At 49.5% G+C, this 17,978-nt stretch overlaps 2 protein-coding genes across 3 annotated transcripts; one reads left to right on the top strand and one right to left on the bottom strand.

Moving 5' to 3' along the window:
- Positions 1–16: 16 nt before the first annotated feature.
- Positions 17–9,211, bottom strand: EARS2 (glutamyl-tRNA synthetase 2, mitochondrial). The gene is made up of 9 exons (XM_074885776.1): positions 8,914–9,211; positions 8,207–8,362; positions 6,540–6,729; positions 5,790–6,262; positions 4,848–4,956; positions 4,164–4,317; positions 2,825–2,955; positions 1,358–1,493; positions 17–763 (listed from the first exon to the last, which is right to left on the bottom strand). Exons 1-9 carry the CDS (start codon positions 8,984–8,986, stop codon positions 680–682), a joined length of 1,506 nt encoding a protein of 501 aa, XP_074741877.1. The 5' UTR covers positions 8,987–9,211; the 3' UTR covers positions 17–679.
- A 101-nt stretch (positions 9,212–9,312) lies between these two features.
- On the top strand, positions 9,313–16,095 carry UBFD1 (ubiquitin family domain containing 1). Of its 2 annotated transcripts, XM_074885773.1 has the most exons (7): positions 9,313–9,386; positions 9,587–9,853; positions 9,938–10,146; positions 11,315–11,380; positions 11,579–11,684; positions 14,141–14,223; positions 15,494–16,095. In XM_074885773.1, exons 1-7 carry the CDS (start codon positions 9,356–9,358, stop codon positions 15,602–15,604), a joined length of 873 nt encoding a protein of 290 aa, XP_074741874.1. In that variant the 5' UTR covers positions 9,313–9,355; the 3' UTR covers positions 15,605–16,095. The 2 variants fall into 2 exon arrangements, with proteins under 2 accessions (XP_074741874.1, XP_074741875.1); XM_074885774.1 differs by lacking the exon at positions 14,141–14,223.
- Positions 16,096–17,978: the final 1,883 nt, after the last annotated feature.

Here is a 17,978-nt window from a genome sequence, read left to right as displayed (position 1 = left end):
TGGCAAGAAGGGAATCAAAAGTCACCACATTAATTTAATAATTAAAAGGTCATCATCCAAAAGAGGAAAAAACATCCCAATCTCCTGGTCAGGGATATTTTTAGCAGATCCACGTGCGTGACACAGGACACAGGGAGGAGAATCCCACACTCAGAGCAGTGCACACCGCCCAGCAGGATGCTGGGGCAGCAAAGAGGGCAGCAGCTATATATACAAAATTATATACATATTTATATACATAAAAATACCCTCCCCACGGTATTTGCTGGGGACCTGTGTAGCTGTAGGTACCCTGATTGCGAAGACCTCTCCAAAGAGGCCGATGGCTTGAGACGAGCTGCTTTCAGAAGGAGCGTTACTTTCTGTCCACGTGGTCTGAACTTAAACACTGATAAACGTCTTTCTCCCAGCCTGGAAACCAGGCTCTTTGCACGAGATGAAAACAGAAGGATGGACCTAAATCTGCATTTGGTTCCTCTCGCAGATGAAGTGGCTTATGCTTAGTGCAGATACATAGAGACCTGGAGGCATCTCGGTGACACTTGCCTGGTCTAAAGCCCAGCTCATCTGACCAAAGATAATCAAGCTGAGATCAAACATACAGGTCCAGGATGACGACACGTGCTGCCTACACCATCCAGGCCCACGGGCTGGCTGTCGGCGTCATTTCTGTCTTGTATTAGCTAGACAGGGCTTTGTGTATTCGTCCACACACTTCTTGGGGTCCCAGAGTCACCATCATCTCAGCAACGCTGGGCCCGTGCTGAAAACACAGAAGAAGTCGTTGTACAAATGGAAAGTGACACTCTGCAGCACGAGTTTGTGCCTCATCAGGGCGGAAATGAGAGCGGGATCAGTATCAGATCGCTGTTAGACCCAGGCTCGGGGTTTTATGAGCAAGCTCAAAACAAGGGTTTGGGTTTTTTTGCCTCCTGAAGTAAAATGCTAAGGATGGTCCAACTGACGCTGAAGAATTGAGGCCAGAGCGTAAGCCAGGATTAGGCTTTGAAGAACTTTTGTAAAACTTGTTTCTGAACTTTGTAAAAGCAGATTGCGCATAAAATCCCAGTTTTGCCCCAAACGTACAACCTTGCCAAAACCCCCTAGAGCTGGTCCAGAGGTTTTTCTAACTCCAGATTTGTGACCAGCTTATTCATGCTTTGACAACTTCTGCCGTTCTGAAACTTTCAAAACAGCTTTTTTCTTCCAGAATTGCTGCGTATTGGCACGTTTGCTCATAACAGAAACTGATGTCAGTTCTGGTGAGATGTTCAAATACCAGCATCGTGTTATCAGAGAGAAGATAGGTGTTAAAAAAAAAAAAGGTGGACCCGGACTCAGAATTTTTATTTTTTACCTGCTGCCCACTGAGAGCCAAGCGAAGGAGCTGCATCATGCTGCTATACTTAGTCTCTTTGGTTTGCTTCTGGAGGCTTCTCAGGTCTCTGTTCAACTCCTCCACGGTCAAACTAGCTGCCTGCCTCCTCATGAGCCTTTAGGAAAGAAGGTGTCCTTACAGACTAGGGACATACAAAACACAGGATTCCTACCCAGAAATGACTAACGACTCCGACAACTGCCAGCTACCTCAGACTGGTTTTGCAAAATCTTCTGGCAGGAGCAGCAGTTCAGGGTGAACCTGCCTGCCCTGCAGCCCCGCCCTGGGCCAGGCCCTGCCTCTGCCCGCCACGGCGCCGGCCGGGGGCACGGGGACCCTCCCGGGCTGCTGCGGGACACCCTGCCCCCCAACACCACACCTCTCACCTCCTGCAGCAGCACCAGCAGCAGAAAAAGCAAGCATCAAGTTTAAAGCACAAAGTTATGCCAAGGACCTGGAAAACCGCCGGAAAAGCAGTAATTCTGGTTTATTTTTTAATAATATGATTTTTAGAGATGCAGGAGGCATCGCTGACCCTACTCAGCTGTAGGCAGCAGCACTGTCCCTCCAGGACAGCGAGTATTCTGACATTTAAATTACCACCACTCAGATTCAGGTACCACTCAGCTGTGACAAATGACTGAGGGCAGCCAGCTTTACAGACAGCTGGAAATAACAGCTCAATTTGCAGATACTGCCACCTCAATTACTCCCAAAACTGATTTTCAGGGCTCATTTTAGTCCAGATGCAAGATCTGAACTGGAAAAGCAACTGACCTACCACCCCGCCTAGCTGCAAGGCGTGGAGTAGCAGAGGGACATGGGGCAGCAGTGAAAACTCCTCGGCAAAACCCCACAGAACTCACGGGCACCGAGGGACTCTGCCATCCCAGTGACGTTTCTGAGCAGACAGAGCTGCAGACTGCTAGCTAGAAACAAAGAAATGGAAGCAGGAAAAGCTCCCCAGGGATGAGCTTTCCAGAAGCAACGGTGATTCCAGCTGGACACAAACAGGGTCCATTCCAGAGGCCCAGAAGTCTCACTACATTATCAACCCGACTACATGTTGACCAAACCCACCCTGCACTTCTCCAGCTGGGTGCTACAGCAGACAGAGCGTGGGAGATGAGGGGGGGAAACCTCCTGTGGGGAAATCCTGCTAACGCCGCTGCTTCACCTGCGCCACGCTGGCACACAAACTGCTGTTCAGTGCTTTACAAAATCCAGACGTGACAATTCTTGCTTGAGAGCCTTGATGTGAGCTTTTCCACTGGCAAACTGCCTTTCGGTTGAAAACACTGAATTTCTCACCAGTTATTAACTGCAGGACATTCCAACGTAGAGCAAATTAAGAACTAGGAACATGTCCAACATCAGTGCAGCAGCCAGGAGCAATGCTCTGGGGTGGGCAGGTGGGTGTGTACAGAGCTGGGAAGAGACACTTACCCTAAGACTAGTTTTCCTATTTCATCTACTTCTGCAGAAATAGTTTGTAGCTGCTCGCGGGACACCGAGGGCCTAACCCACAGGTAAGAATAATCAGACGACACCAGGTTCTTCAGGAGGCTTATGTGACCCTGGAGAGAGAAAGCAAAGCTGTCAAGGCTGAGGGTTAAGCTGTGGGGGAAGCAAACTCATTCAGTTTGGATTTCACAAACAGTTAAAGAGGGTCCAAACACACCACTGCCTTGTACTTCGTCCTGCTCAGAGGAAACGTCAACCGCTGACATTTAGGCGGCCGTTTTTCACGCCCATAACCAGCCGGCACGAGCGGGGCCGCAGCAGCACCCCAAGGCCGCGCGCGGGCTGACTCAGAGGCAGCGGGGAAGCAGCTCACCACATCCATCTGCCGCCTCTCAGCAGACAGTGGGAAGTCACATGAGTCACCCGTCCTGCCACAGCAAAGCCTTCACGCTGGGACAGTCGGGTCCCTTCCTGCCCCTACAAAGGCTTTATTCTTCACGAGGAGCCCCCCCGATACTACAGCCGCATCCCAGGGGCAGACCATGAAAGGGCCGGGCTCATCCTCCTCCCTGGCGTTGGGAAGAGCCACAATATCTCTGTGCCCGTCCCAGCCGGCGCTCTGCCACTTAACCGAGAGGCTTCCCAGGGCTCCCAAGTGCACAAACCCCACTAGTTTAACCGAGAGCTTCATCCTCTGCCAATAGGTTGCTTTGACTTTGCTTCCAAAGCGTGGAGCAGCAGCAAAGCAGAAGTGCCTTACGCTGCCGAGTCCACAAAAGCTAGAGGTGAGGCGTCTCCTGGCACGTGGGGCCGTGGGAGCTGGCCCTTCCCACCACAAGCCGGCCGCATCCCAGGCTACGGGAGGAGGACTGTGGCTTGGAGGTTGTCACCACTCATCTAGACAAAGCCACAGCTGACCTTAAGCAGCTCTGCTGACGGTCCTGCTCTGAGCGGGAACCAGAGAGGTCTCCAAGACACACCTCACAATTCCGTGACTCACTTCCATGGCAGGGACACATCCTCCCCCGGCCGAGGGAGCTCTCTGCTGGCTCAGCAAAGGACAGGTGAGCTTATGACTCTGCAAAGACCACCAAGATATTCCACACACCCCTTCCTACAGGTCTGCTAGCTCTATCATCGGACTTTGGCAGTCGTGGTGCAGGCACCTGCTTGGGCTGGTGACACCCATCTGCCGTCTGCAGGCTGCGCAGCTTCCGAGCTCGGATCAAAGCAGCGCCCAGGACTCAGCTGAGTTTTCAGCCCGGAATCCCACAAAACCTCAGCTCCCCAAATGGCGACACAACGCCATCACTGCTCGTACTTTTCTCAGCAGGAGGACTCGCTCCATGTACTCCTTTTCTAGAACCTCTTGATCCACCTGTTGATCCCCATAGACGTGCTCCACCAGCAACCGCAGCTCTCTAATTAGCTCCTGTCGCAGCCCTTCGTTCTCAATGTGACGGGTGAGGTGAATCCTGGAACAAAGAAAACTGCTTTTGTACTGCTCTGGGTTAGATTGAATCTAATCGTCCCAACCTCGCAGCATTTACTAATGAAGACTGTAGAACTCTTAGAAAACCAACACTAAACCCCAGACAGACATTGTACAGCAAAGCCTTTAGCTCTGATACACCGTGAACAGAAGACGTGGGAACTCTCAGCAGCACAACATCCCCGCAGCACATGAGCGCACTCACAGAAGTACCTTCTGCAAGCGTTGCCTCTTTTTAGATGTTATTTTGAATCTCAGCTTAAGACCTTGCATCCTCCTGCTACACACCATCTGCCCGGGTTCCTACAGCGCGCCCGGCACCAGCGTCCCAGCCCAGGACGGGAGAGGAGGCAGGAATGGTGTAAGCAGGAACTTGTACTTTGCTGTAGCGCAGCCGAAAAGCTGCTGCGCTGGGACCACGCTTGACCTGATAAACGAAATCACCAAAGCCAAGCGCTAGGAATAAATTCTCACTGATGTACAGATTATTAAAGTTACCACTGATATTTATACCTGTTGAATTCTGGGAGGCTTTCGAGATCCAGGAGGGCAGAATGGGTTGTAACTCTGCCTATTTCAAACTGCAAGATCAGCTCCTCCAGAGTTCTCCCCATCTGTTTCTCTGCAAAATAACCCAAAAAGGGAATAATACACATCCGCTCTCGTGCAGAGAGCTAGCCTCACTGCGTCTCACCGTGAGCCTCAGGTGCAGGGCTGGGGCAGCAGCACACCCAAGGAAGAGGTGACCCAGGAGAGCCGCTTTTCGCAGCGCTAACAGGGACGTACCCCAGCAGACAGGAGGGACCTTGCAGCGGGCACGCACGGGAAGCTGCCCGCTCCCGAAGAGCAGGTGCTGCTAACTGCTGGCGAGGAACTGGGACATTCTGCCTGGCCCTGTCACCTCCCTCAGTGGGACACCCCTCCTATCAGTCAGCCAAAAAGAAGGAACACTCATCCAGGAGGCTCCACTGCCCAAGAAAGGTTTGACTCCCAAGCAGAGTTCCCGAAACACAAGTTAATTTGTGATCCCCACACAGCAAGAGCAACAAAAGGAGTCATTGACTCAACTTCTCATTCAGGTTAAACGAGAAGTGTGACAGGTGTAATACATGACACTGCAATTATTAACCATAGAACTCTTTTCCCAAGAGTTCACAGACAGTTTCTTCACCTCGAGATGAATGTTGTCCCGAGTGGGAACTCATTAAGCATCAGACTCAATATAAATGGCTGCACAGAGGCAGAAAGACTCCCACCGTCGTGGCACACTGCCCCGTCTTTCACAGGAGCTCTGCAGAAGCCCTGGTGGCATTTCAGTGACGGACTAGTCACACCTGACATTTCCTGATCCCTTCAAACACTGTCAGAGTTCCCAACTACTAAAACAAACCTACCCCATTCCCCAGAGGAAGCATCAAGAAGTGTCCTAGCAAGTGCCAAGCCTGTTGTCGTTACCTGCGAACCCAGAGCCGCAGTTGGTTACGATGTCCAGGAGGGCCTCTGGCAAGAAGCCATCCTGAGCAAAGCTCTCCACAAAGATGTCCCCCTGCCTTTTCGACAGCTTGCCACCGTCTTTGTTCAGGAGCAGCGGGAGGTGACCGAACTGAGGGGGATCCCAGCCAAAGGCTTTGTAGAGAAGGAGGTGCTTGGACGTCGAAGTCAGCCACTCAGTTCCCCGCAGAACGTGGCTGATGCCCATGTAATGGTCATCCACCACATTTGCCAGGTGGTAAGTGGGGAAGCCATCCCCCTTGAGAATCACCGGGTCGCCTTCCACATCAGCCACTTCGTGCCTGCTCCAGCCGTAGACCAGGTCCCGGAAGGGCTGCACCCCCCTCTCCAGGCGGAAGCGGACCACCCAGCCGAGGCCCCGTGCCACCTTCTCAGACACTTCTGCGGGCGCCAGGTCCCGACACCGGTTGTCGTATCTTTGAGAAAGGAGAACGAAGGTCTCAGTTCCACACAGGCCAACCCCACCAGCCATTTTCACATTCCCAAAACTCTAATTCAATCCCTGAATTTTAGCTGTAACCTGCGCACTACACGTCCAGTCAAACTCCCTCATCCCTGGAGGTCACTCCCCCAAGCCTCTAAGAGTCGCGCTGGCTTCGCTCTCTATGGGCAGCGAGATCACAATCCTATTACCACACGTTTTCCCAAGCGTGCAGCACAGAGGGAACCACCCAGGGGACAAGGGATCCCTACCGCGGGGTCTGCTGGCTCCGCAGAGCCTCCTTCTTCAGCAGTTCCAGGCGCTGAGGGGTGCAAAAGCAGCGGTACGCCGCGCCGCTCTCCAAAAGCGCATCGCTGGCTCTCCTGTAAAGGTCGAGTCTCTGCGACTGCCGGTAGGGTCCAAAGGAACCACCACGGCGAGGACTCTCATCAGGGGGAATACCTGAAATAGCAGTATGACGGGACATAAAAAGCCTGTAAAAAGGCAGAGTGAAACCCACCATCGGAGCCCACTGAATGAAGATAAAACAGCAAGGGTCCAGAGAGCATCTGAAGGCACTTTCTGTTCCAGGGCAGCCAGCTAACGGCATCTGTCTAGCACAGGAGGCAGATTCCCTTGGACTTGGAAGATAAACAGCAGCCACTCTATCAGAATTTAGACTATTGTTTGTGAAGCAACGAGCAGAAAAAAACACCAGAACCTAGTAAATAGCTGAACAGCTCTGACACACTACCTAGAGCAAAATAGTCCGGTGTGCGCGTGCAAAGCAGCATCCACCCTTTTTGTAGTAAAGAACACTCAAACCACAAAAATACAGTTGCAACCTTAGCCAGTTATTTTACCTACTCCAAAGTTATTAACTCAACAGCAAAATCCTAGTCCCTTAAAGTACACCTACTGTCCCTGTTTTGGCCGGGATAGAGTTAATTTTCTTCCTAGTAGCTGGTACAGCGCCGTGTTTTGGATGTAGGATGAGAATAATATTGATAACACACTGATGTTTTCGTTGTTGCCGAGCAGTGTTTACACTAAGTCAAGGATTTCTCAGCTTCTCACACCACCACACCAGTAAGGGGCTGGGGGGCACAAGGAGCTGGGAGGGGACGGGGCCAGGACAGCTGACCCAGATGGGCCAAAGGGACATCCCAGACCACGTGACGTCACGGTCAGTACATAAACTGGGGGAAAGCTGGCCAGGGGCAGCTGCTCGGGAACTGGCTGGGCATCGGTTGGCGAGCGGTGAGCAAACGCACTGCGTGTTACTTATCCTCCTTTCCTTTTCTGCCCTGTTAAACTGTCTCTCTCTCTCTTACTTTTTTTCTCTCCCAATGCTCTCCCCGATCCTACTGGCGGGGGGCAGAGAGCGCGCGGCTGCGCGGTGTTTAGCTGCCTGCTGGGTTAAACCACGACACCCACCCATTAATGGCAGCGTCTGTGGCGTTGGGCTCTAACTTTATCACAATTCTGTATTCTAAAATCACCCTCGCTTCTAGTTCTTAAGCTCAAAAAGCAGCAGAAGATTCAGAATGAAAACTGACACCTCCAGATCCCCTTTAGCAAATACTCTGCATACAAACGATTTTGAATTTACAGTGAAGTTTGTGAGCTCCAACTTGAGACCTTTCCCTCGTGTCTCTTGTGCGCAACCTTTGTTACAACTGCACGTTGGGCCACTTCCACAGATTGGGATCGTTCTGTGTGTCAGACAACACAGCCAAAAGAAACCAAGCCTAAATACATAAATGTATTTCCAGGATTTTCCTGATGCCTAGCTGTGGAAATAACTACATTTCAACTAATTCACCATCTGAAACGCTCCACAGCTCGCTATCATGCAAAATACTCTCAATCTGGGTACTGTTAATCTCTAAAAAGAGAATCTTTCTGTAAATTAAAAATGAAAGATGTCTGTAAATACCTGCCCAATCCAGCATATCTTCTATTCCTTCTGCAGCTCCAGGAACCACTCGGTTTTGATCTGTATCCTCCACTCTCAAAATAAAGGTCCCTTGGTGTTTTTTGGCAAAAATATAATTGTAAAGAGCTGTGCGAAGGCCACCCAGATGCAGAAAACCTGTTATCATGGGGAAACCAGAGGAGATGATAATAATTAAGGCCCGGTTTTAAAGATGAGCAGGAAGGGCAATGCTGCCTGTAATGAAAACTGGTACCAAGCACTAACGGCGGGGTTGGGGGGAGGCGTGCTGGCTTTGGGGGTCTTTGCTATAGAAATAAATCCCCGGTAACGGCCTCCTAAGAACGTATTTCCCGAAGTGGTCTGGTATGTGCCAGGAAACGCCATTTTCGTGGTCCTTCACGAGGAGGGACCCCCAACTTTCCCGTTTCTTTCTGAAAGGGCACCCTCTGTCGCAGCCGCCGAGGCTCCGGTTTATCTCCGCAGACGAGGCGAAGGCGGGCCCCGCGGAGCGAGCAGGTACCCCGGGGAGCCCAGCGCCGGGAGCCAGCGGAGCGCCCCGCGGCCCGGCACCGGCCGCCCCCCCTACTCCTGAAGTGTCTGAATTCACGTTTTCTAACCCAAGGCGCCGCCCCGGCCCGCAGCGGAGCCCCCTGAGGGGTGGGTGGAGGCGAGGGCCAGGCCTGGCCTGGCGAGCGGCCGGGGTTTACCTGTGGGGCTGGGCCCGAACCGCACCCGCGGGCCCCGCACCGGCCCCACCGCGCCCCGCAGCGCTCGCGCCATCCCGCCGACGCCGCCCACGTGGCCGCCAGCGCCACTTCCGCCCGGGCGCGCGCAGCCAATCCCCGGGCCCGCAGCCGCCGCGGGGCGGGGCGACCCTTAAAGGCGCCGCCACCCTCCTCCTGCTGCCGTGGGCAGCGCGGGGCGGGTAGGGCTGCCGCCACGGCCCTCGGCAGCGCAGGGCCTCGGCGCCCGGCGCGGGGTACCGGGAGGAGGCTCGGGACGGCCCTGCCGGTGTCCCGGGGTGGGGCGGGGGCGAGGCCTGCGGGGCCTGCTCCTCCCACCGGGGGCGGGCTACGGGAGCCGGCGCGGCCCAGTAGGCGGCGGCGGGCGTTTCCCGGCGTGCCCCGCGGCAGATTGTACACAATCATCATGGCCGCCGCCGCCTCCGCCGCCGCCGATGGTAGGAGCCCGCGGTCCCGGCGGCGGGGTGAGGCGCGGCGGGGGCGGCGGGCGGGGAGCCGGGGAGGCGCCGGCGCGGGGAGCCGGCCCCGGGCGGTCTGCGGGCGGTGCGGGGCCGGGGCTGGAGCGCGGCCGGGCCGGGCCGGGGGGGGCCGGGGCAGCTTCCCGCCGGCCGGGCTCTTCCTGTCCGCTCGCCTCCAGGTGCCGAGGAACCGAGCATGGAGGCGGAGGCGCAGGAGCTGCCGCTGGGCTGCAGCGGAGAGGGCGGCTCGCCGGCGGCGGGGAGGTCTCCGGAAGGCGAGGAGCGCCGGGATCCGCCGCAGGCGACTGTCAGCAACGGCGGCGAGGCGGAGAGCGGGAAGGAGCTGGTGGAGCTAAAGGTTATCTGGAACAAGAACAAGTACGACGTGAAGTTTTGCCTGGACAGCACGGGGGCCGAGCTGAAGCAGAAGATCCACTCGCTCACAGGTCTGTCGGTGCTGCCGCCGCCTCTCCCGCCTCGCCCGCGGCTCCTCTCACTGCGGTCTCGTAATCGTTGTTCTTGCCTCTTAGGCCTTCCACCTGCTATGCAGAAAGTTATGTTCAAGGGACTTCTACCTGAGGAGAAAACGTTGCGGGAAATCAAAGTAACGAACGGGGCGAAAATCATGGTTGTTGGCTCTACTATCAATGATGTTTTAGCGGTAAATACACCCAAAGAAGCTGCTCAACAGGAGGTCAAAGCTGAGGAAAATAAAAAGGAGCCGCTTTGCAGACAAAAGGTTATTGATGTCTCAATAATTCCTGGCATGGGGGAGCTGTAGGATTTACGTGGTTCTCTTGCAATCCGCTGCAGTCACCTCTGGGTCCTGTTCCTCCTCGGGGCAGGCTGGGGTGTCTTGTCTGGCAGCTGAGCAGTAGGCGAAGGGCTCTGTGCAGGGCAGGTCTAGCGACAGTTTAGCCTAGCGCAGGCTGGGGCTTTGCTGGACACCGCTTGTGCTGGTGCTAGGTACAGCCTGGCATTTCAGATAAAAAATGGTAAATAATAGAAATACTTCATGGTTGTTATCTCAAGCACAGTCTAAATTAATGATATCTAAAAACTAACTAATTTTTGTTGGCATAAAAGAATTTGATCTCCAAAAACTGCCTTAGCAGTTCCTTCAGCTGTCGCAGCGCTGGAGGGAACAAGGATGTTGAATCCTCCTCTCGCCTCCTCCGCATAGGGAGTGAAGTACAGTGCAGTGAGGCTTGGTTTGGTGGCGGTGCTGCAGTGGTGTGGGGCTGGTAGAGGATTTTCAGCTCAAGGTATTACCGGCCCTGTACCTTCCTCAGAATAAATTTAATTAAAAACTAAATAGCGCATCACTGAACTGCAAGCTTTATGAAACATGCTTTTGTTTTTCTATAATTTATCATAGTTCACGTTCACTGTAAGTTCCATCATTGTTTAAAGGTACTCAGCAACTTACAAGCTGTGAGCATGGTTTTCTTAGTTACTACTGCTCTAATCTCTTCTGGTTTGTTGCTGTGTTGTGGTATGTTGCACTGTCAGATGTGGAGGGTTTTCTGCCGTCCACTGGATATAACACTTGACTGTTAAAACTGTCTTGCCAAATGCCAACTCTGTGATTCAGCATGTACGATATTAAAGTGGGGCTCAGGATTTTAAAATTTTTTGTAGATACATATTTATGTATATTCTAGAAGGGAGGTTACGCTTTGCATTATATTGGGGTTTTATTCATTTATTTATATTATTTCTTTAGACTGTCATAGAAAGCGCTCCGTTAACTTTGAAAATTAACCATTTCCTGTGTGATAAATGACTCTGAATAGTCCTTAACTGTCTCTTAGTGCTATCGGGATGTGGTCAAGGGTGCAGCTGGAAGTAAATTGAAGAGCTCTGTTGTGCTTCTGTAAATTCTAACTTCTCTTTTTATATTGTAGCAACACAGAAAAGTGTTGGATAAAGGAAAACCTGATGATGTGATGCCTTCTGTTAAAGGCGTTCAGGTAAGTAAATAAGTACTTGAGACCGTCAGAAGAGAGACTTCTTTGTGGTTTGAGTCCTTTCTTTGCTGGTTCAATCGCTCTTTGCTATCTTAGCAGAAAACTGGGAAGACGGATCATCCTTATGCTTAGAAAGTTAAGAGAATATAGCTTTTCCTCTTAAAGTCCTTCACCATGACTTATTATGTTGCCTCTTCGTAGGAGCGCCTGCCAACAGTGCCATTATCTGGCATGTACAACAAGTCAGGGGGGAAAGTAAGATTGACCTTTAAACTTGAGCAAGACCAGCTATGGATTGGTACAAAAGGTGAGCAGCTCTAAAACTCTGAGATGAATAATTGGTAATTGGGCAATAAGTGAATTGTGTGACCTAGAAATCGCTTCTGGTGTGACTAAATTGTGTTTAGGGAATAGTGTTGCCATTGTAATACTTCAAAAGTAGATTTTGCTTCCTCGTCTCAGATGCCATTCTCCCAGATCATTGAATGTTACCTGATATTTTACTTCTGTTCTTGAAAAACTTGAGTTCAGGTGTGCCAATAGACTAATGTTCCAGTCTGCTATTCATAGCTCCAAATGTAAATCATAATATTTGGCATTTCTAGCATATCTCAAAAGCGCTTCATAAACATTGGTGTGATGCCAGCATCACATAGAGGCTCAATGGCTTGGCTAAGACTCGAAAGGGAATCTTAGGACCGGCATTAAAGTGAGAGTGCTGGCATCTCTGTCATTATCTGCCCTTCCAACCAAAATTAGTTGGGTGTCTTGTTTCAGTGATGCACAACTGCAGAAACTGTGGCATGTGTTGCTGTCAGAGGAATCAATTTACCGTCTTGAGTGGTGCCAGGAGGAGCTGAGAGTGCTGTGGTGATAACGTGCGTTGCTGAGGACATCTCAGATAACCCCCTGCCTCCAAAGGACGCTGTGCTCCTTTAGTTTGACTGGGATGGGGCAATATTATAGTCATGAGCAAGAGGAGTAGAAGTGCTTGCTCACTGTCCCAGCAAAGTAACCTAATTGGATGGTATATTAGCTTTGGATGGCACCTCCAGCTGCTACATTATTTCCAAAGTAAGCAGAAATCTCGGAAGTTTTTGACCTTTCCTTTGTAGAACAGACTTTGATTTTTCTGGCTTTAAAACCCCTATTGGTACCAGTTGCAGTGATTTTTCTCCTGGGCTAAATGATGGAGCAAGACATTGGAGGGTTTTGTCCTCTCTAGACTGGGCAGGCAGATCTTTTTGTTGCTGATAATTTCTTCTACCCTCTTCCCTCACCTTCTAGACTAGTTTCAAGTTTAGTAGTTCTGAAGTGTTCTAGATTAGCGTTTCTTAAGCTGTGAAATTGGAGTCTTCTTGTAGTCATCTGTCTTTCACGTAACCTGTTTCCCTACTTCCCAAAATTAGCAGCAGCTTGCTTCCTCCAGGGAATGGTTGTAATTGCTAGTTGTTGTTGGGAAGAGCTCCTTCCTGCTCTGAGAAATTCATGGCAGATGCCAGCACGTAAGAGCTAGAGTAAAACCAACAGGGTGTTAACACAGTTTTTCACTTGCTAGTCCTGGAAAGTTGAAACGGATTCTTCCCCCACGCAGCCTCCCTGTGCTTCACAGATCGCTTTGTATGTTTTTGTAAGCTAAGGTTTGGTGTAGGGAGGTGTTTCTTAGTTGCTCTGTGTCATTTTCGTAGAAGTGTTGATAATACGGATTTGTCTGTTGCTGAGATACTGTGAAGAGTAATTGATCGGAGGGGTGCTAAACGCCTGCAAAGTCAGGTTTTACTCAGTGAATGTCACGGGCCTGAGTGGGGTAGTTTGGAGTCAGCTTAGTTATGGCATTGAGGTAGGGAATATTGGTCTTTATATCACTAAGTTTATCTCCCTGTGTGCCTTTTTTAGGTAGGTGCTTTTTATTTTGATCACACAAATTAGCTATATCTAAGGAATTCATAGTTTAGTTTCTTCTTTGTAGAGTGTTTATGGTTTCCTCTGTCTTATATCCAAGAAGGTAGTTTTAGGCCAACGCTGAAAGCTGGAACTGAAAAGGGTGGGTCTTAGAGTTCATTCTTCAGAAAGAAGTGAGGACAGAACTGAGACAGAAAAAGTGCCATGAGCCACACGCTTTGTCATTCTTGTTGGTTACCTCTGTCATGTAATTGTAGTAATCTTTTTTTTTTTTCCAATTTCTCTTTTTGTTTCTTTCCCTATTTACTCATTACTGTGTCCTTCCCTGTGCTTTTATAGTAACAGCTGAACACTGCCTCAGGGTAAAACCAGGACTAGGCTTTCAAAGAGTTAGTTAGCCCATCTTCATTCAGCTTTCAGCCTTGTCATTTCTGCAGAGCTTAGTATAATCCTTGGTGGTCAGTCCTGAATATTCTTGCACGGGGACCAGCTTTCACTGTGCCGAGTAATCCTGCTGCTCTGAGTGGAGTTCCTTATGGGAAATGTTAAAAAAAGCCAGGGTTTTCCCATCACTCGGTTTAGGCCTGCATCAGGTGCACTGAAGCATGTGATGCAGAGACGTAAAATGCAAGGAACCGTGTGATTGATCCACTCCTGGATTCCTTTAAATTATTAGTGTGGCAGCAGTGGGGGGTGTGGTGATGTGGAGACGGGCTTCTCAGCTGCAGGCACCCAAAGCTCACCCCAAGAGGAGGCTGCTGGCCTGGAGCTTTTGGAAGTCGTGGAGGTGGTATTTGAAATGAATATGAAATACTGCTTCCTCGTATATCAGAAATAATACTTTGATCAATTTTAATGTAGAGAGAACAGAAAAGTTACCCATGGGGTCCATTAAAAATGTGGTGAGTGAACCTATTGAAGGACATGAGGATTATCACATGATGGTAAGTAATGTCTCTGCTTTAATAATATCCAGTCTAATTACTTCATGCAAATAAACAGAAGTAAGGCTTTTAAGACAGAGCAAGTTGGAGACAGATAGTAATAGCAGCCTGGTGCTGTGGAAGATGGGACTCTGGACAAGGTCTACTGTCACTGTAAATATTTGGGGTGGCATACTGAGTATCTGCTATTTTGTGGAAATCTGGGCTGGTTTCACACCAACATTAAGTGCTTGAGTGTTACTTCATATCTTCTGTCTCGTGACAGTGTTAAAACAGTAAAAGTAGTCACGATATAGCTCATGTCTTCTTCAAGTTAGTGATATTTTCCGATATCTAGTTTGATTTCTGGTTTCTGTTGTATTTATATAAACAACAGGCCTTGCTAGAGGTTAAAAAATTAGCAATTTGATTCTGTAATATTTTTTTCCCTATGTAATTCTCTGAAAAACTGGTATTGGGTCCGGAAAAGTAATGCATTTAAGAAGAGAGATGTGCTAGTTCTACTGAATTTTGGGCTATTTTTTGTTAATCTGTGGGATTTTTTGATGTCTTGCTTTCCAAAGTACAGTAACTTAACTTCTAATGTTGAAGAGAGTTCCTTATATAAGTCTGTTCCCTTCTTTAGGGGAAGAAAGGGGAGATGTTATACCTTAGAACTATTTTCTGTGCCAGGGCAGACCTAGTCTTTGTCCAAATAGTTGATTTTTGATCACCCGTGTAAGAAAATGTCCTCTTTAGAATATGCTGCAATAAACTCTCATCGGAAAGCAAGGGTGGAGGTCACTGGCACACCATGGTGCTCCCCTCCTGTGGGTACTGACATAAGTTGAGAATAGGACGTTATGTCTAAATACAAAATTCTGAGATATTTTATGACTCTGAAAACGTGGCCGTTGTCTTATTTAGTTCCTGTTTGGCTTCTCAGCTCTGTGCATTCTGGTCATTTCTCTAGAGACTTTGAGTTATGCTTCAGATTCTGTCTTCCAGAATATTTTCCTCATGCTCTCGGAACTAGCCAAGAGTTTTTGTTGCCGCTGTGGTATTGTAAAAGAAAGAGCTCGTCTTTTAAATTGGTACTTTGCAGTTCTTGTTTCTCCGAGGAACGCGTTTCGAATTGCTTACCAAATATCTGTCCTGTGCAGCAGGTGTTTGAAGGAGGCCGTAGGTATAACAGACTTGTCTGATTTTTGTGGTGGCTGAGCTGCATCTCTCCACTGATGTAAGCTGTTCTGTTTCCTGTTTGTAAATGTTGTCGTTTTTAACTTTGCAGGCATTTCAGCTGGGCCCAACAGAAGCATCTTACTACTGGGTCTATTGGGTACCAACTCAATATGTTGATGCAATCAAAGACACGGTGCTGGGAAAGTGGCAGTATTTTTGAAAGCACGCTCACCTCTGGCACAGGAAAATGACACAAAGCTAAGGACACTGCTGGGAGAGGCCTCCAACATCCCTGGATGTGATAGTCCTGGAACTTATTAATAAAATATGCTAAATGAGGCATTGATGGAAGCCAGAGGTGATGTTCTTTCACCATTAGTTTACTTTTAACTTAAAAATTTCACCATCCCTTTTCTGCAGTCAGCTTCAACCATATTTAAAGCAAATACAATGGAAATCAATAAATCTTAATTCACAAAATATTGTGTGTAATACACTTAAATCTGCTGAGAGTTGATCTTCCAATTTAGTTTTAAAAAGAAAATATTACGATGTATTATTGAGGATTTTTTACATGGTTTGAACAAAAATATTTTCATAATCTTTCAGTTACAAGCATTAGGCTTAATTTAGTTACTTGGTTGTGACTGAGAATTTCAGAAACAGTTTTTTAAAAATAAACAGTATGCAAAATTGATGTTTAGTAAGCCATATTCTGCTGGCCCTTTGATTTCAGGTTTGACTCTTTGGTAGCAAAACTTGATTTTATTTTTTTTTTAACCCAAAGATGCCCTGCTTTTTTTTTTTTTTTTTTTTTTCCCCCCCCCAATGCTGGCTGCTCTGGGCTGGTGCTCAGCGTGGCACGTCTGGAGCCGATGGACCCCCCTGCGGATGTTTTGCGCTAGCGACTGACCCGGTGCTGCTCGCTGGCCCCTTCCGTGCCGTTAGTGCCCCTCCCACCCGCGTTCCTCTCTGCCTGTTCACCCCCGAGGGTGCTACATTTTAGGAGCATTTTCTTCATTGTGCATGTTGCAGTCCAGAATCATTGTGCAGCTGTTGCGATGACGCTCACCTGTCTGACCCAACAGAAACTCTGGAGCGCGCTGCGTGATGCTGTCTGGGCCGAGTGGGTGAAGCGGGGACCCACATCTCGACGGGAGCGAACCAAAGAGACCTTCCTGCCTTGTTTGGGGGTGGGGGGAGCGGGCAAGAGAGGAGCTCAGATGCTGGTTTGGATCCTAGATAACTGCAGTAGTCTTTTGTGACCTGGATTTGAACATGGGTAGTTCTCTTATTCGGTGAGTGATACCAAATTTAGAATATCTATCCAGCAACCGATCTTTTTGAAATTCAAATCACCTTTCAGCTTTTCTCTTGCTCAAGTTTACAGGAAGTTCTTGCGTCTCGTCCTGTCTGAAGTCATGCTCCCCGCCTTTGGCTTGGGAATTCCACGCGTCATCTCAGCAATTCATGTGCCATTTATCTCAGGTTTTCTGAACGGACCTTTCAGTCCTGAAAAGGTGCACACCCTTAACACATTGTATTGTGCAGTCAGACTGAATCAGTCTTGCTCTGTGTTAAACCTGCATCTAACAGATCGCTGTTCTTTTGTTAACACTGTAGGCTCGATACCGTGCAGTGCAGGCAGCTCAACGTTTTGTGAAAACCCTGGAGAAACAGCCTTTTAGGAATAGCTGATCTTAGTATATTCCATGTCCATTTTTCACTCTCCTTGAAACAGCCCAGTTGAAACTCAGCAGGTGCAAATTCCCAAATGAGTATTTATTTTATTTTTATTTTATTTGAGAGACTGGGAGAAGCGTTCACTTTATATGCGATGTGTTAAGGTTACGTATTTACCTGTAGACTCTTGATAGCAACGTAAGCAGCTTTTGTTTTGTATTTTCAGTTAGAACATTCATGCAATAGGAACTTTAAAGGTGTTTCATATCCTACATATAAACTAGTGATGTGCTTGTTACTCTTGTAGCTTGAGGTCTTTCCTTTCCGTATCCAAGCCCCCAGCAGCGTGTTGTGGCAGAGCTGCAGCGCTGTCGGCGCCCCGGAGCCGCCCCTCCCGAGGCCCGGAGCGAGCCCGCACGGGTCCTGGAGGTGGCCCGAGCTCACTGGAGAGAGCGTTACAAATTAAACACAGCTATCGTGCTTCTAATTGCCAATCCTGGCATTAAGGCTTCGATTTCAAATTCAGTACCTGGTGGAAAGTACGCACTACAGGATGAGGGAAGTGGGTGACGTTGGCTCTTTCTGTCGCTTGGGGTCACCTTTGCACTCGCTGTCTCCTTGGTGCTGTGACTGTCGGCTCCCCCTTGCTGCTTGACTTGCTCGGACCTGTCTGTACATCTGTTCAACTCCATTTTCCTTTCCTATTCTTCCATTTGCCCCCTGAGAGGACGCGTCTCTTAGTTCCAGCTCCTCCCCAGAGTCCCGCAGCTTCTGTGCTCGATGCAGCGACCGGGTGAGTAGGTGCTGCTGCTCGTGTGGGTGCCCCGGCTGAGGTGGGGGGGCACCTCGGGCACGGGGTACAGGGCGAGGTAGCCTTCCTCTCTGCCCCTCGCAGGGGCCCGGGTACTCTG

Source organism: Strix uralensis, chromosome 16 (assembly GCF_047716275.1).
Source record: "Strix uralensis isolate ZFMK-TIS-50842 chromosome 16, bStrUra1, whole genome shotgun sequence".
Taxonomy (NCBI): Eukaryota; Metazoa; Chordata; class Aves; order Strigiformes; family Strigidae; genus Strix; species Strix uralensis.
The sequence above is the reverse complement of the archived record's forward strand: the minus strand, read 5'-3'. Positions and strand labels throughout refer to the sequence as shown.